Source organism: Drosophila willistoni, chromosome 3R, assembly GCF_018902025.1.
Source record: "Drosophila willistoni isolate 14030-0811.24 chromosome 3R, UCI_dwil_1.1, whole genome shotgun sequence".
NCBI classification, from domain to species: Eukaryota; Metazoa; Arthropoda; class Insecta; order Diptera; family Drosophilidae; genus Drosophila; species Drosophila willistoni.
Window position 1 is genome coordinate 12,367,511 of NC_061086.1, and position 14,150 is coordinate 12,381,660.

A 14,150-nucleotide genomic window follows, 5' to 3' on the forward strand; every position below is an offset into this window, starting at 1 on the left:
TGCCATTTTGTTGGCGTTGCACATTTTGTTTTCTTTTTTTTTGTATTTTGGGGCGCTTGAAAAGTTTCCCTATGTTCCCTTTAAAAAGCAAACAAACAAAAAAAAAAACGAGAACCCAATGTCTAACCACCCGTTTACCCTTGCCACTTGGTTTTTGCGGCTATACACAGTCTATCCCTTTGCAGACGATACATACATGTACGATGAGGCTCTGAGAACCGGAGTTGGAGGTGGAGGAGGCGTAGGAGTAGGAGTTGGCGGTGGTGGTGCACACTATGCGGTCAGTGCACTGCATCATCAAGGCCATTGGTACGATGAGCCTCCCTATGAAAGCGATCCAGATGATTTTCTTATGGCCGGCTTGAATTGTGGACCAGCTGCTACCATACAGGTAAGTGTGTGCGAGAAGAAGTAGTCACCAAGTATCTGTTAGCTAGTCTCAGCAATTGTGATTTATGCTTTGCGGTTTACCAAGCACTTACCTCCCACTTATTGGCATGCACTTTGCCCGGCCACGAAAGATAGAAAGAGGAAACCACCCAACCCAACCCAACCCAATAATGTCGCGCTCCAGCATTGCAATCACATTTTGAATTTATGCGCCACATTCATCTATGGATTTAATCCTACAAGCAGCAGACTGACTATTCGATCTACTAGTAGCTCCATGGCTCGTTGAGCTCTGTTGCCGACGCCGTGCGGTCCCGCTGGCTGTGGCCCCAGTCTTTGATTTCTCTATGGATTTGCCAGCCACAATGTTGTGTCCTTTCCGCCCCTCGATTTCGATTTCGGCATCGACTTTGATTCCCATTCCAAGCATTGTGCCTTTTTATTTGCTTTATTAAATTATACGCTGAATATATTTTGCTTGCGCATTGATTTCCAACTTCGATTTGTATGTCCTTTGGCATTTTTCTTTTCTTCAAGCCCCACACAGAAAAAGAGAGAGAGAGAAGGCTTCCAAGTCGAAGTCACTTTATTTTTATTGACAGCCAAAAAGTGCATAATTCTTGTTGACTTCCAGGACTCAGTCACTCTCTCATCCCACACTGATGGTGGGTCTTGGGTCTGGGATTCTCGGTTTTGAGAGCAACGTCTTGAGACTTTTTCTTTCTTTTGCCTTTGCATAATTCTTTTGCTGTTTTTTTTTGTCATACTTATTTCTGGAATTGCGCTTTTCGCTGCGAAGGAGCATTAGGAATAAAACTGTGTAGTTGTGGTGGGAGGGGGTAAGGGAAATAAATTTGTTTTCTTAGTCAATTGAAATCACTCAGTGGCGACTCGATATTTCTGGGCCGCCTTTTGTGGCCTTTCGATTTTATGTTTCGCTTTGATGTGGCAGCCACAGAGTAGAAACGAACGAAAATTGTTTGGAAAAAAGTTTTGCGGTTTACTCAGCACTTTGACAAGGACCATTAAAAAGGTTAAGCGCGGTTTGTTGTATTTGTTTAACGGACCGCATTTGTTGTCATTGATAATGCACAGCAGAGAATGGGGGAGAGGGGGGAAATGCCCAAAAAAAGGAAGGCAGAGAGGAAAGAACCCGCAGTCAGTCTTTGATCATTGTTCACAATTAAATGTTTTTATGTACGATATGCCAATGTGCCCAAAAAGATATGCTATGAAAATAAAGGAATTTTTAAGCGGCCCTGATTTGTATGCTACGAAAAAGAAAGAAAGAAAAAAATTAAATAACCAAAGCCAAATCCACAAAGTAAAAAGTATGTGAAAACTTTTTTTCCAACCCCACCCACCCACACCCATCAGGATAACAGCGAAACCATTTTCGAGTTTGTTCCACAAATTGAAATCACCTCAAATTCACCTCGATAGAAGAATAAAGCAATGTTTTTTTTTGTTTTTTGTTGAAAATTTTGCCATACACCAAAAGTTGACTAAATTAAAAACACAAAAAACTTTACCATTTCCGCTTTTAAAAACTAAATTTAAAATTCCATGAAAAAAAAACCAGCAAACAACAACAACTACAACAACAACAACAGCATTGGCAAATCACTGCCACAACAAAAGCAGCAGAAAAACGTAAAACAAAAGCCGCAACAGCAACGGCTAAAGCATAAGCAAAAAGCAAACAACAAATATATATCTATATATATGTATATGTATATATAAAGCCACTGCTCTGCGTATAAACTTTTACAACTTTGTTAATTTTTCATAATTTTGTTGCTCTACAGCGGCCAACAAATTCTACTTGAACGCTAATCCCCATGTTTAGCTCACATTTCTCATTCTCATGCTTTCTCTTTTCATTTTTTTTTTGATTTTGCAGGGTGGCCGAGTTCGTTTCTCGAATAACCGCGAGAGTACGGGCGTAATTTCATTAAGATCCGCCGGAGATATTTCATTGCCCCAACGTGGACCGCCGCGACGAGGTCTTATCGTTCCACAGCAGCCACCAAATCCACCGACAATAATACCTTTAACGCATGCCAGGTAAGTAGAAGAGAGGGAGAAAGAGGGGGAGAGCCCAAGGGGAACGGCTCAAGTAAGGCCAAGTAGTGGGGATTGGGATTGGGAATGGACTGCTTGTTGATTGCCATTATTATTTGCAGTTGAGTGTATGGCCAAAGGGCGACGCTTTCACATTAATAATAAATACGCTCCAACCCTCTAGAACACGACAAAAAAAATTATATATGAAAACAAAATTTAAGTAAAATCAGGCCTTAAACTTTAACCAGTTTAGGGGTAGTGGGTGGGATTGAGAGGATGGTCTGGTGTTGGTCAGTTATGATATGGCAAACAGCGATTGCTTTAACCCTTCTTAGCTGACACTTCAAAGGATGGATCGACAAAAAAGAAAGAAAAAGGAAAAGAAAAAAAAACAGTCCATTGAACCATAAAACTGTGCCACAAATGTGTGCACTCTGGCATGAAAAGGCCAAACATTTAGTCCAACAAACAGAGAAGCAAGCACCAAATACACACTAATAGCTGACCAAAACGAAGGGATCGAAAGCAAAGCACAAAACGTTAACCAAACCAGACCAAAGCGAAGCAATCAAAATAGCTCGCTCAGCTTTGCTTCGAATTTATTTGTCAATTTCTGAAAAGGTACGCAAAAGGATTGAACTTTTACCAATGAAAGGAAGCGGGTAGGTAGCAGAGACAGTTGGATAAAGAAAGGTATCCCCACTTCATTAGTGTGGTTATCAACGTTTTGCAGCAGCCACACGAATGAATCAGTCAAACAAACGTATGAATGAATGAATGAATGAACGAATGAATGAATGATTGAACTGACTAACTGGCTGCTGGCAAACATATCGAAACGCATTGAAGCGAAAGTCATCAATTTCATATTGTTACGCATGCCACAAAGAGGCAACAAACCGAACTCTGATGGAGGCAGACAAAAAAAAAAAAAAGGAGCAGTAGAAGAAGCAGAAGAAAAAGGAATACCAGGTGAAAGCCAAAACTAATAATAAGAAGAAGACGTTGCTAGATGCTGATGATGGGTGGGCAAGAGGCACAAACGGTCAGGCCAATGATGGCAGACGATGGCACGACACTTGAATGAAATGGCATTATTGCTACTTCAACGCCAGGTCGTTCTTCTGTGTCAATCAGTGAGATAGAGCAAGATGGATAGAGCGAGAAGGGGAGGGGGGAGCGTCCGTCGTGTCGGCAACCGTTTTCCACACGTACGCACCGCGTCGTTCCATACAAAAGGACTTGGCTTGCTGTTGAAATAACTTATACGCCCTGTGAGCCTTTGGGGCATTGGCAAAAACTTTTTTCTCCGCTTGCCAAAAGAAACAGAAAACGAACGAAAAAGAAAAAAACGAACGAAAAAGAATAACAGCAAAAAGTTAAAATCTCAACAGTGTTAAAGTCAAATGGCCAAACACAGAACACTGTGAGGAGCAACAACAAAGACAAGCTTCAACAAAAATAACAAAAAAAAAAAAAGGTATAAAATATTTATTTATATGAGCTTTGTTTGCCTCCGGACTGAACCCGGAGAACCCAAAAGAACTCTCAGTGTCGAGTGTTATTCTTATTTTGGCTATATGTGTTGAGTGTGTGTGTTTGTGTGTGTGTGTGTGTGTGTTGACTGTTTGTAGTATACCTTGTGTATATATTTGTTTTGCAGCCAAGAAAATATTATTTGCAATCAAAACTGTTTGCCAAACGGGATTTCAAACTTTCAGTGCCTTTATCATGCTGAGTTGGCTAATTTGGTTGGTACATAACCGGACCATTCGGTTGGACAGGTATAAATAAATGGTATTACAGAGTAGAAGAAGAAACAGGGTAATTTTCTTGGTTTCTTACTTTTAAGTCATTTATAAAATTGACCAAATTTTGTTCATTTGATAATAGGTTTGATTATTTTTTGCCAGTTTGGAAGTTTGACAATTTGCCATCAATTAAATTTTAATATAAAACACTCTCAATACAAATCTTGGATCAAATATCAGCTAGTATATATTTTCGGGGGGAATCCGATCACAAAATTAAGATTTTAGGCTTAGATAATTTAGTAAATTTGTCAGTTTAAGGACTTATCAAAACTGACCAACCAATTCCAAGATTCAGTAGTTTGGCGTAAGGACAAGCGAAGAAAGTAAAAAATGATTAAAAATATCTAACCAAAATCTGCCCTAAATCCTTTCATTATATAAATCTTTATCTACATGTGATAAATATAAACAGAAAGTTATAATTTATCTACAAAAAGTCATTAGAAACTATTGTTTTGTGGGATTATAATTGATTGATTTAAAATAAAATCAATATAATTAGTTATTATTGATCGAGTCGAAACTAATTTAATTTGTTTTCCATTTATTTCTATTTCAGATCCCATGATCGTGAAAGTGGAGACTATGCGGGTTCAATATCGGATTTACAAAGTGTTACCTCCAGACTCAGTGCTGTTTCGGTGAGTGTTTATTTAAAGGTTTTTCTTTCATCTAGCAGCTCATTTAAGTTGCAATGTGTGTGTGTGTGAGTGAGGGTTGTGGATGTATGTGTGTGAGTGTGCTGCATCTGAATGCGTCTAAATTGATTAAGTGCTCTTTGTGACAAACAAAGTTCGAATTTTTGTGCCAACGTCTGGCAAAAGAAGAAGGAAAAACAAAATGCACGTAGACGGGTGCGCATAAAAACTTGAAAAGCTTTTTAGCCAAGTTTTTCTTGTTGTCGTTTTTATTCCTATGCGGGAGATGGTCTGCTATGGTTGGGTGTGGCACTTAAGCCAAGCTAAACGATGCCCGGGAATGCCAACTCAGAGTTGGCCAACATGGTGGTTGTTTTGGTGGTGAGAAGGGAGGGGGTACATTTCATTTGCAAAGTTGACTTGACTTAACTTGGCTAATATGGAAACGCACTAAATCCGATTTGGTTTTTCACCCGCTCTCTCTCTCTCTCTTTATTTCTCTCTTTACACAGATTGGCACCAACAATTGCACGGCCCGATATCGGACGCTAAGCGGCGGAATTGGTGAATCGCCATCACTGTCGCCCAGCCCCTCATCCGATTACGAGGATATTGGAGCCATGGCCCGGCATGGATTGGCGCCGAGTCTCCTCGCGGCGAAGGCCAAAAAGAATGGTTTACCCCACAAGGCGAATACAATCTGCCAGAAGGCCACGGTGCATCATGTAAGTTAATTAATCAATGATGCCACTTGGACAGGGACAGGGAATAGCTAAGCTCAAGAGGAAGAGGAAAAGGAAGAGGACGAGGGAGAGAAAGAAACGAATGGCAATGCATTTTAGAAAATTTTTGTTGACACATTCTGTGGCCAGCAAAATGTAATTAGCCTAAGCTGACCATTGGCGATTTGCATATGCAATTGGCTATCTCAGTCTATCCCTCTCCCTCTTCCTCTCTCTCTGCAATTTGCCTACTATGATGGTGCTTAAACTCTTTTGCATGTTGTCCACTCGAAGGACATGCACTCTAAATGCAAATGCCAGTTTAATGAGTTTTTATGCTCGCGTGAATGTGGGGGCACATGCAACATGGCAATCCAAGCCAAGCCATCTCCAAGTCAACAAACAAAAAAGTATCAAACAAGTGAAAGTTCATTTTGACTTCTCTTTTGAGTGTATTGCATTTTGTTTTTGTTTTGTTTTGGTTTGCCTTTTGGTTTTGTTCTTGTTGCATTTGTCTAGGCTCAAGCATAGAAAAAATATGAGCAAAGTTTTTGCGGCCAAAGCTCTCAATTTCTAATTCCGTAATCATCCCTTAAAAGTCAAAACGGAAGTAATGCAGCCGAAAAATATCCCAACCAAACACAGACACAGACAACTGCAACTGCAAGTCTGCTGTCATCTCTCTCCCTCTCCCTCTTGCTCTCTCCTCTCCCTCTCTTGAAGGATATATTGGGGTTCTAGTATTAAACTTTTTAATGATTTAACTAACAAAACTTTCGCCTTGTTCTCATGCTCATTCTTCTTTTGTTTTATTTTGACTTCAACATGCAATTTATTGCACAACAACTACAACAATTGCAATGATGATGATGATGACGATAAAAAAATGCAACGAAAATAACTTTCACTCTGACTTGTATCGGGTTTTTTCACTGCCTGCGGCTTGTGATACTCTCTCTCTCTCTCTCTGTGTGGGTCGTGTGTGTGCGGCTTGTGCGGCTTTTGCGGATTCGGATGGCGGCAGTCTAGCGAAATGCGTAGCTCACCGAAGGAAATTGGCGCATTTAATGAGAATGGACGAAACTTTGTTGCCACAAAGGATACATCAAGGGATTTTAGCAATTCCCAAGATAATACCGACCGTGGCAGCATGAGTGATCAGGCGTTTGCATGTTCCGCCAGCTCAGTTGAAAGTTTGCCCAGCGCTTCCGGTTCGAGTAAGTATAAAAATGTTCAGCTTTATCTTCTGTGTGTGTGTGTGTGTGTGTGTAACTAAGTGTGTGTGTGTACTTGCAATTTAGAGTTTTTGGGTTTGATTCTCCATTTTGCTTTTGTTGCAATGTCTGCCTTAGCCGGTTGCATGCTTTGTTTATCAAAAAAAAATCCCAGACTTGCCTTGCCATGGACTTGCACCTTCCCTCCCTACTTTTGCTTGTCTACTCCTCTGTCCCTATCCTTACTTTGCCTTCTTCTTGTTCTTGGTCTATGCGACTCCCTGACTGCCTGGCTGAATATTGGTCTATTAACAGTTGTAGTTGTTGCTGCGGTTTTTTGTTGCTTCTTCAAAATTTGCAAACTTAATGAATTTTTAATGCACTTGCGCAACAGAGAGCCAAGTGGCAAGTGGCAAGCGGCAAAGTGCATGAAGGCGGGCGGCTAAGCAATGTTTGGGGCGTGGTTAAGTGAAGGGCAACCGCATCGTTTTTAATGAACAAAACTTTGGCCAGCAACAAAAACAACAACAAACAGCAACATGGGACTGAGCTACCGAGGAGGCAACTTTGAAAAGTGCAAGGAAAAATACTTTACGTTTTCATTTTTTTTTTATTATGCGGCCACAGGACACAAAGCAAGGATTAGCCAAATGTTTTTATAGGAAACCAACACACACACAAACACAGGAGAGAAAAAAATGAACAAAATAGAAAAACTTCAAGTGGATATTTGAATATTTTTTGGGCCAAGTCCTTTGTCTGTGTGTGTGTGTGTAAAAATATTTGAAAAGTTTTTAATTAACCAAACCAATTATGTGTGTTTGTTGTGTCTCGGTGTGTGTGTGTGTGTGAGCGAGTCTTGCGAGTGTTTGTTGAGTAAACTCTTCCTCGTGCTCTTGGCTAATTGGCCATGGTTGCATAAATTGGAAATTTTAGTGGGCAACAAAAAAAAAACTGATTCTGAAAAAATGTTGTCTAGATAAATATTTAACAAATTTCATCTTTACCATCCGCCCCTCCCCGACAACAGGCACACAGGCACTGGTTCGTCCTGGCAGTCCACATAGTTCGATTTCGGCCGAGGATCGCACATCGGTGGCCAGCATTTGCAAGGCTAAAGCACTTGTCGACAGTTTGCCTAATCCCTACGATAAGGATGCTCTCAAATTTAAGGTAAGCCCAACAGCCATCCAACCTCAATCTCATCACCATCATCATCATCATCATCATGTTTATGTGGCTTCTTGCAGAAGGGCGAACTCATCGATGTGTTGTCGATGAATGCTTCTGGGATTTGGAAGGGTCGTTGCCACGGACGTGTGGGTCACTTCAAGTTCATCAATGTGGAAGTTCTGCCAGAGCAGCGTATGAAAAACTCGAGTAGCAAAACTTTGGCCATGCCCAACTCATCTTCAAGGCTTGGCAATGCCAGTGGCAACAATTGCAGTGGCAATAGTGGACCCAGCTCTGTGGAGGATCTGCTGATACGCATCGGTCTCAAGGAATACACATCCGTATTCGTGCTCAACGGGTAAGTGGTGTAGATGAAACAAATTTACCAACAATATTTTTTGTTGGATTGTTTCACCTATCGTTCCATTTGCAGATACGAGGATCTCGAGCTGTTCAAAGAACTGGAACCCGCTGACCTCGACTATTTGGGTATACTGAATCAGGAGCATCGTGCCAAGTTGTTAACGGCTGTGCAGCTGCTGCATGACATTGAAAGTAAGTGAAATTACCCCTTGACCTTCTCTCCGCATAGTTTTCTATCAACTGCAACCTAAAAACCTCATTCCCAAAACAAATACAAACAACAAACAAACACACGCACCACACAAAACTCACAGCTACAAATTTCACCCGTACAGGCTCCGACGTGGATATCGCCGGCTCCAGCTCCGAGAACGATGAGGCACGCTTGAATAATATCAACAAGAAGCACGGCGCCTCACCATTTGGACGAAGGCATTTCCCACGCGATTCTGGCTGTTATGAGGGCTCACCATTACCCAGCTCCCAGACGCCCACTCAGGCGGTAAACTCTACGGATGAGTCCAACAGTCTGGATGATGTGGTCTCTAAATGCTCCAGCGAGATTATGAAACGTGTGGAGAGCGCACGTCGCTGCAAGGACAATCCATTCAAGGCCACATTGCCGGCGCGAGTGGGCAAGAAGTCCTTTCTTGGCGGCGGCGGACTTATGGGCGACGATACGCTCACACGTGGCGGACTCAGTGAGAAGTCAAGCGATTCGGGCGTCAGTAGCAGTTCGCTATCGTCGGGTCCGTTGAAGAGCAGCACTTAACATTTGCCAACCATACTCGCCCACGAGCTGCTCCTTGGCGTGGGCGTGGGCATGGGCGTTGGCCTTACCCCGGGGGGTGCCACATCGCCAACCACCTCAGTGGCCTCGGCCAGCCTGGTTGGCGGCAGCAGCGGGAGTGGTGGTGGCATGAGCAGCATTAATGTCACTGCCCCGTTGGGTAATGTGTGCAACACCTTGCCTCATGCCCCATGCTCGACGGCCAGCAACACCGGCGGCTCTTCGTTGGGGCTGTGCAACAATTTGCCCCTTAATCGAAATCTGGTCATGCTGCGAAATCATTTGCGCAAGAATACAAGCAACAACAATGCTGGACAAGGACATACAGCGCAATTGTTGCCAGATCATGAGCAGGATCATGACAATGATCAATAACAACCCATTTACTATATAAAGTTTTTAGTTTAATTTAGATTTACCTTGCCCCGCCCCCGCCCCCCAACAAATAAAACTGTATTTGATTTAAGTATATATTTCAATTGCTGTGATTCGATAGTGAAAAAAGGCCAAGATGCGTCTATCAGTTCAAATGTATAGTGTATAGACAGAGACAGAGAGAGAAAGAGAGAGGGAAAGAGATAGATATATGTAGAGCAAGAGAAGGCAAATGAGTGAGAGTTAAGAGGATAATGAAGAGAAATGAAAACGAAATGAATAGAGAGCACACAAAGCAGTCAGTTTAGTCAGTCAATCAATCCTTCCTCCGATAATGTTGGCATTTACAAAAAAAAAGAAGCATTTTAGTATATTTATATTGAATATATATATATATATACTTGTAAAGAGAAATATCTATATATATACATACCTAATTAGTAATATAAATAAAAATCTTTTAACTAATTTTAGTTAGCCTGATATACACACATACATTTGTAGGTATGTACGAATGAGACTTTAATTATTTGCCATTCGTTTCTATTGTTCATCCATTGCTTTGTGTATTTCTCAACGTGATACTGTAAAACGTCCAACTTGAATTGCATTTCAAATTCATTTTCCAAACATGATGAAATTGATTCCTATTTTAAAACATAAATACACCCACAAGCAATAGACCAATTACGTAAAACAAAAGCAACGAAACACATACAAACACACACACACACACTGACACTCAATAACATACACATCGAACTGCCATTTGTAACTAATTTTAATTATGTTAATAATATATTATTATTATTATTATTATTATTGTATATCAATGAAATAGACTTTTAACACACAAAACAAACACACATCATGGAAATCCGTCAAAATTCTATTGTAAAATAAAAGAAAAAGATACAAAACAAAAAAAAAAGAGACAAAAGCTAAAATCAAGCAAATTATGTATGCTAAGCAATATTCTGTAGAACGTCGGCGAATCGTGTAAAAAAAAAGCTTTGCTATATGCAAATCAACTGTATATATAAAACTGCGATAACGAAATGTCTATGTTAAATGCCATTTATTAAGTTAGTATGTATATGTATAATATAATAACTATTAGCTACTTGCAAGCTATTTATTAGCGATAATCAAAAGAGAAAACAAAAAAAAGAACAAATTGGAAAAAAAACGGGCAGTTAATGAAGTTAGTCAGTTTTTCCATACTCCTCCTCCTCCCACATCCCCAATCCCACCCCCAAAAAAAAACAAAATATGCAAATTAGTTAAATGAATATCTACAAAAAAGAATATTGTATTTAACACTAATCAAAGGCAAGAAAAATGCACAAGATGAATATACAAATATAATAAAATTAAACGCATATTAAAGCTTATATATCTATATATAAATATCGTAAAAAAATTGACTATGTGTAAAGGATAATTTTGAAAAAATGCTTTTACCATCCCAACAACAACACCAACCAAACAAAAAATAAAGAGAAAACCTTTCATCTTTTAACCCTCTGAACTAAAACCTGAACATATATATATATATACATATATTTCGTATATAATAAGTATAAATAATAATCATAGAAATAAATAAAATTAAAACTAATCCAAATATTTAAATCATATTAAAAAACAGAAACAGAAACAGAAACAACGCACGTGTTAAAATAAAAATGGCCAGGAAACTAAATGGCATTCTATTCTATACTAAAGTAGGCGTTTTTTTAAATTTAATTATTCCAATTACTCATAAGTGTTTCAACTGTAAATTGTAATAAAACAAAAAACAAAACTGAACGACAAATTCAAAAAACAAAACAAAAAGAAAAACAACCACAACATGAAGCATGTGTTAGCATTTTCGAATTATCACTGTAAAATGATGTAATTTAAAATTGAATTAAATAAGCAATATTAAAGTTTAACCATTTAAAAAGGTCAACAAATGAAATTTAAGACATCACAATATATGTACATATATATATACAACATATTACATATATATGTATATATATGTAATTTGCCGGCAAGCAAAGTAAAAGCAGTAAAATTTCACTAGTACACATTACAAAGCAGTGAGCGCAACTTAAATTATTCAAAAGTTCAGTAAATTCTAGGAGAAATTTTCGAAATAAAACTAAAAGAAAACAACAATGATTAATGTTTATGCATAAATCAAAGTAAAACTCTTCAAATAAAAATGAACATATCTAAAAAATAATTAACAATAATCGTGCTATTTTCTTCATGGGGCATTGGGCAAGGGTAAAAATTGAATACAAAATAAATAAATATGGATATAATTTTGAATTTGTATATATCTTTTTTCAAGTCCTCTCTTTTAGTCAATTTGTGAAAGGGTCATTATTTTTTTTTTCACATCAAAAGAATATAATTTCGTTGGCATTGAATAAGTATCTTGAAATGCCGCCAATTGCCTAAAGCAATGAACCGAAGTTGGCCTTGTCAACTAATGTGAATCACCTACTTAAGAAATTTACTCGAGCATTTAAGTTTCGCCAGCAACATGAAAGTGTATTCAATAGGGGATGATTCTCAGCTAAGATATGTATGAGATTTGGAATTTACATAGTTGTGAAAAATGTTTTGCATTTGATTGTTTTTGGAGACCTTTTGGATTGATGTCAAACTTTGTTGTTATCAAGCTCTTTTGAAACTCCACGATGGACAAACGTGCAAAATATTTCCCTAAAGATAATCTCCAAAGAAGATCGAAATATATTGCGAAAAACCAAACAAAAATTAACAAAAGGGGTTGATTTCTTTTTCTACTATAGACAATGCACAAAGGTTTGTATTTCATTTAAACCGACTAGGCTGGGCGAAATAGATTTTGGTATCAGTTTATTTTAAGGACTTTATAGATATTGCCAATTAACAAGGTCTCTAATTTGGCCAAATAATTTGGCGGATATTTGTTTATGTTTTTCGGGATGATGTTGGTAATTTTAGGCGCAAAATTGGTTTCAATATTGAAAATTTAGTACTTTAAGAGCTAAGATATCGAACTTAAGGAAGTAAAAATGACTTATCTGCTTACCCGTGGATACGTTAGTGGCCAAAGGATACCCACTTTTTCACTTACTTTTTTTTATTATATATTTTTGGAAAAATATTAGAGATCCTTGAACGAAGATCATAGTTTCCCTTCTAATGATCCTAAAAAACTTTTCCCTTCTAATGATCCTAAAAAACTATGTTCTAACAAATTTTTTCAAATGTATTAGATAGTTTTGAAACAAAAAATAACTATCCCCTTTCGTTTTTGTTAAAAAAACATTGAAAATGAAAATTTCGCATATTTTACAATAGGAAGCACTGTTTTTTGCAATAACTTTTCCATAATAAATTTTAGATATGTATGTTAATTTTCTTGACTTTTATAAGCCTCAAAATCATTTTGAAATAAACGAATTACATACAGTAGAATCCGGCTATAACGACTCCACTTATAACGTCCGTCCGGTTATAGCGACTAAAGTTCGACGAGTGATTGGTTGGTCCCAATACAAACTTATATAACAGGGCCTCCGGTTAGAACGTCTTCCGGATATAACGACGAAAATCGGCGGTCCTTTAAGCGTCGTTATATTCGGACTCTACTGTATATTGACTTAATTCTTTTACATTTACCAGACCGAGACCTAGAAAAATATGTCATTTTAGAGGTTTAATTTTTATTGGATATTAAAATTTGACCATTTTCAGAGGTAGAATTTTTGTTTGGGGTAAAATTTACTTCATTTTCACTCCAACGATACGCTTTAGAAACAAAATACTTTTTCTTTTTTAAATTTGTCTACAAAATGCTGCTCCCATGATCATTAAACCTTAACAAATCAAAAGAAAAGTAAATAAATCGTTGCAAGAGTATACCAAATTCTGCATAGCAGAGCTTACTTACTTACTTCCAACATAAATAGAACAATTGAATATTGGCAAGCATGCTGATGGCACGACAACAGATACATTTCAAGATGCCCCGCTTAGTTAAACGTGTACGCACTGCATAGTTAAATATATTTGTGAAATTACTGGGAAAAAACCAGGAACTATCAGCAGAGACAACAAGATGCTGATATGCATGGACGATCGCCGACACCATTGAGAGAAATGGTTGTCGGTCAATAATAATAATAAGGCGTCTATGGTGGTGACAACGGCGCCGCGGCCCCCCGCCATAATCTAGACTGATTAAATTTACAGCTTTTGTGGCAGAGATTTTTCACTTCTTAAACCAGATTAAATTGCGCATTATGAACTTGTGTGACAATGTTTATTCATAAATAGAACAACTGTCATGGCAAGTTTAAATGACACAAATACAGACACAGATATGGATATACAGATACTGATATACATTCAGATACATATCTATGTATCTATGTATCTATGTAAAACTTTTTTTATACATTTTTTTCCATTTTTATTCTGCCATTTTCTCTAGGCTAGCAACTAAATTTGCACTTAAGTGGCTTAGTAAATTGTTAAATTGCTTTTTGTCTTACGCTCAGGCACAAATAAATGAAAATATGAAAATTGATATTCTTGTATTTGCACACACACAC

At 38.1% G+C, this 14,150-nt stretch overlaps 1 protein-coding gene across 8 annotated transcripts in view; it reads left to right on the forward strand.

Annotated features, from left to right (window-relative positions):
* Nucleotides 1-10,928, forward strand: part of LOC6650487 (homeotic protein female sterile) — a 161,564-nt gene extending 150,636 nt beyond the window's left edge. For 3 of the 8 annotated variants that reach the window (XM_023180012.2, XM_023180013.2, XM_047011616.1), the window contains 9 exons: nt 186-391; nt 2,294-2,457; nt 4,831-4,912; nt 5,422-5,634; nt 6,656-6,848; nt 7,876-8,018; nt 8,096-8,376; nt 8,452-8,573; nt 8,717-10,928. In XM_023180012.2, the coding sequence (XP_023035780.1) occupies nt 186-391; nt 2,294-2,457; nt 4,831-4,912; nt 5,422-5,634; nt 6,656-6,848; nt 7,876-8,018; nt 8,096-8,376; nt 8,452-8,573; nt 8,717-9,153 (1,841 nt within the window). In that variant the 3' untranslated portion in view covers nt 9,154-10,928. Of the gene's footprint in view, nt 1-170; nt 392-2,293; nt 2,458-4,830; nt 4,913-5,421; nt 5,635-6,655; nt 6,849-7,875; nt 8,019-8,095; nt 8,377-8,451; nt 8,574-8,716 lie in introns of those variants that run through there. The other 5 variants (XM_047011603.1, XM_047011611.1, XM_047011610.1 and 2 more) reach the window with 4 other exon arrangements.
* Nucleotides 10,929-14,150: the final 3,222 nt, after the last annotated feature.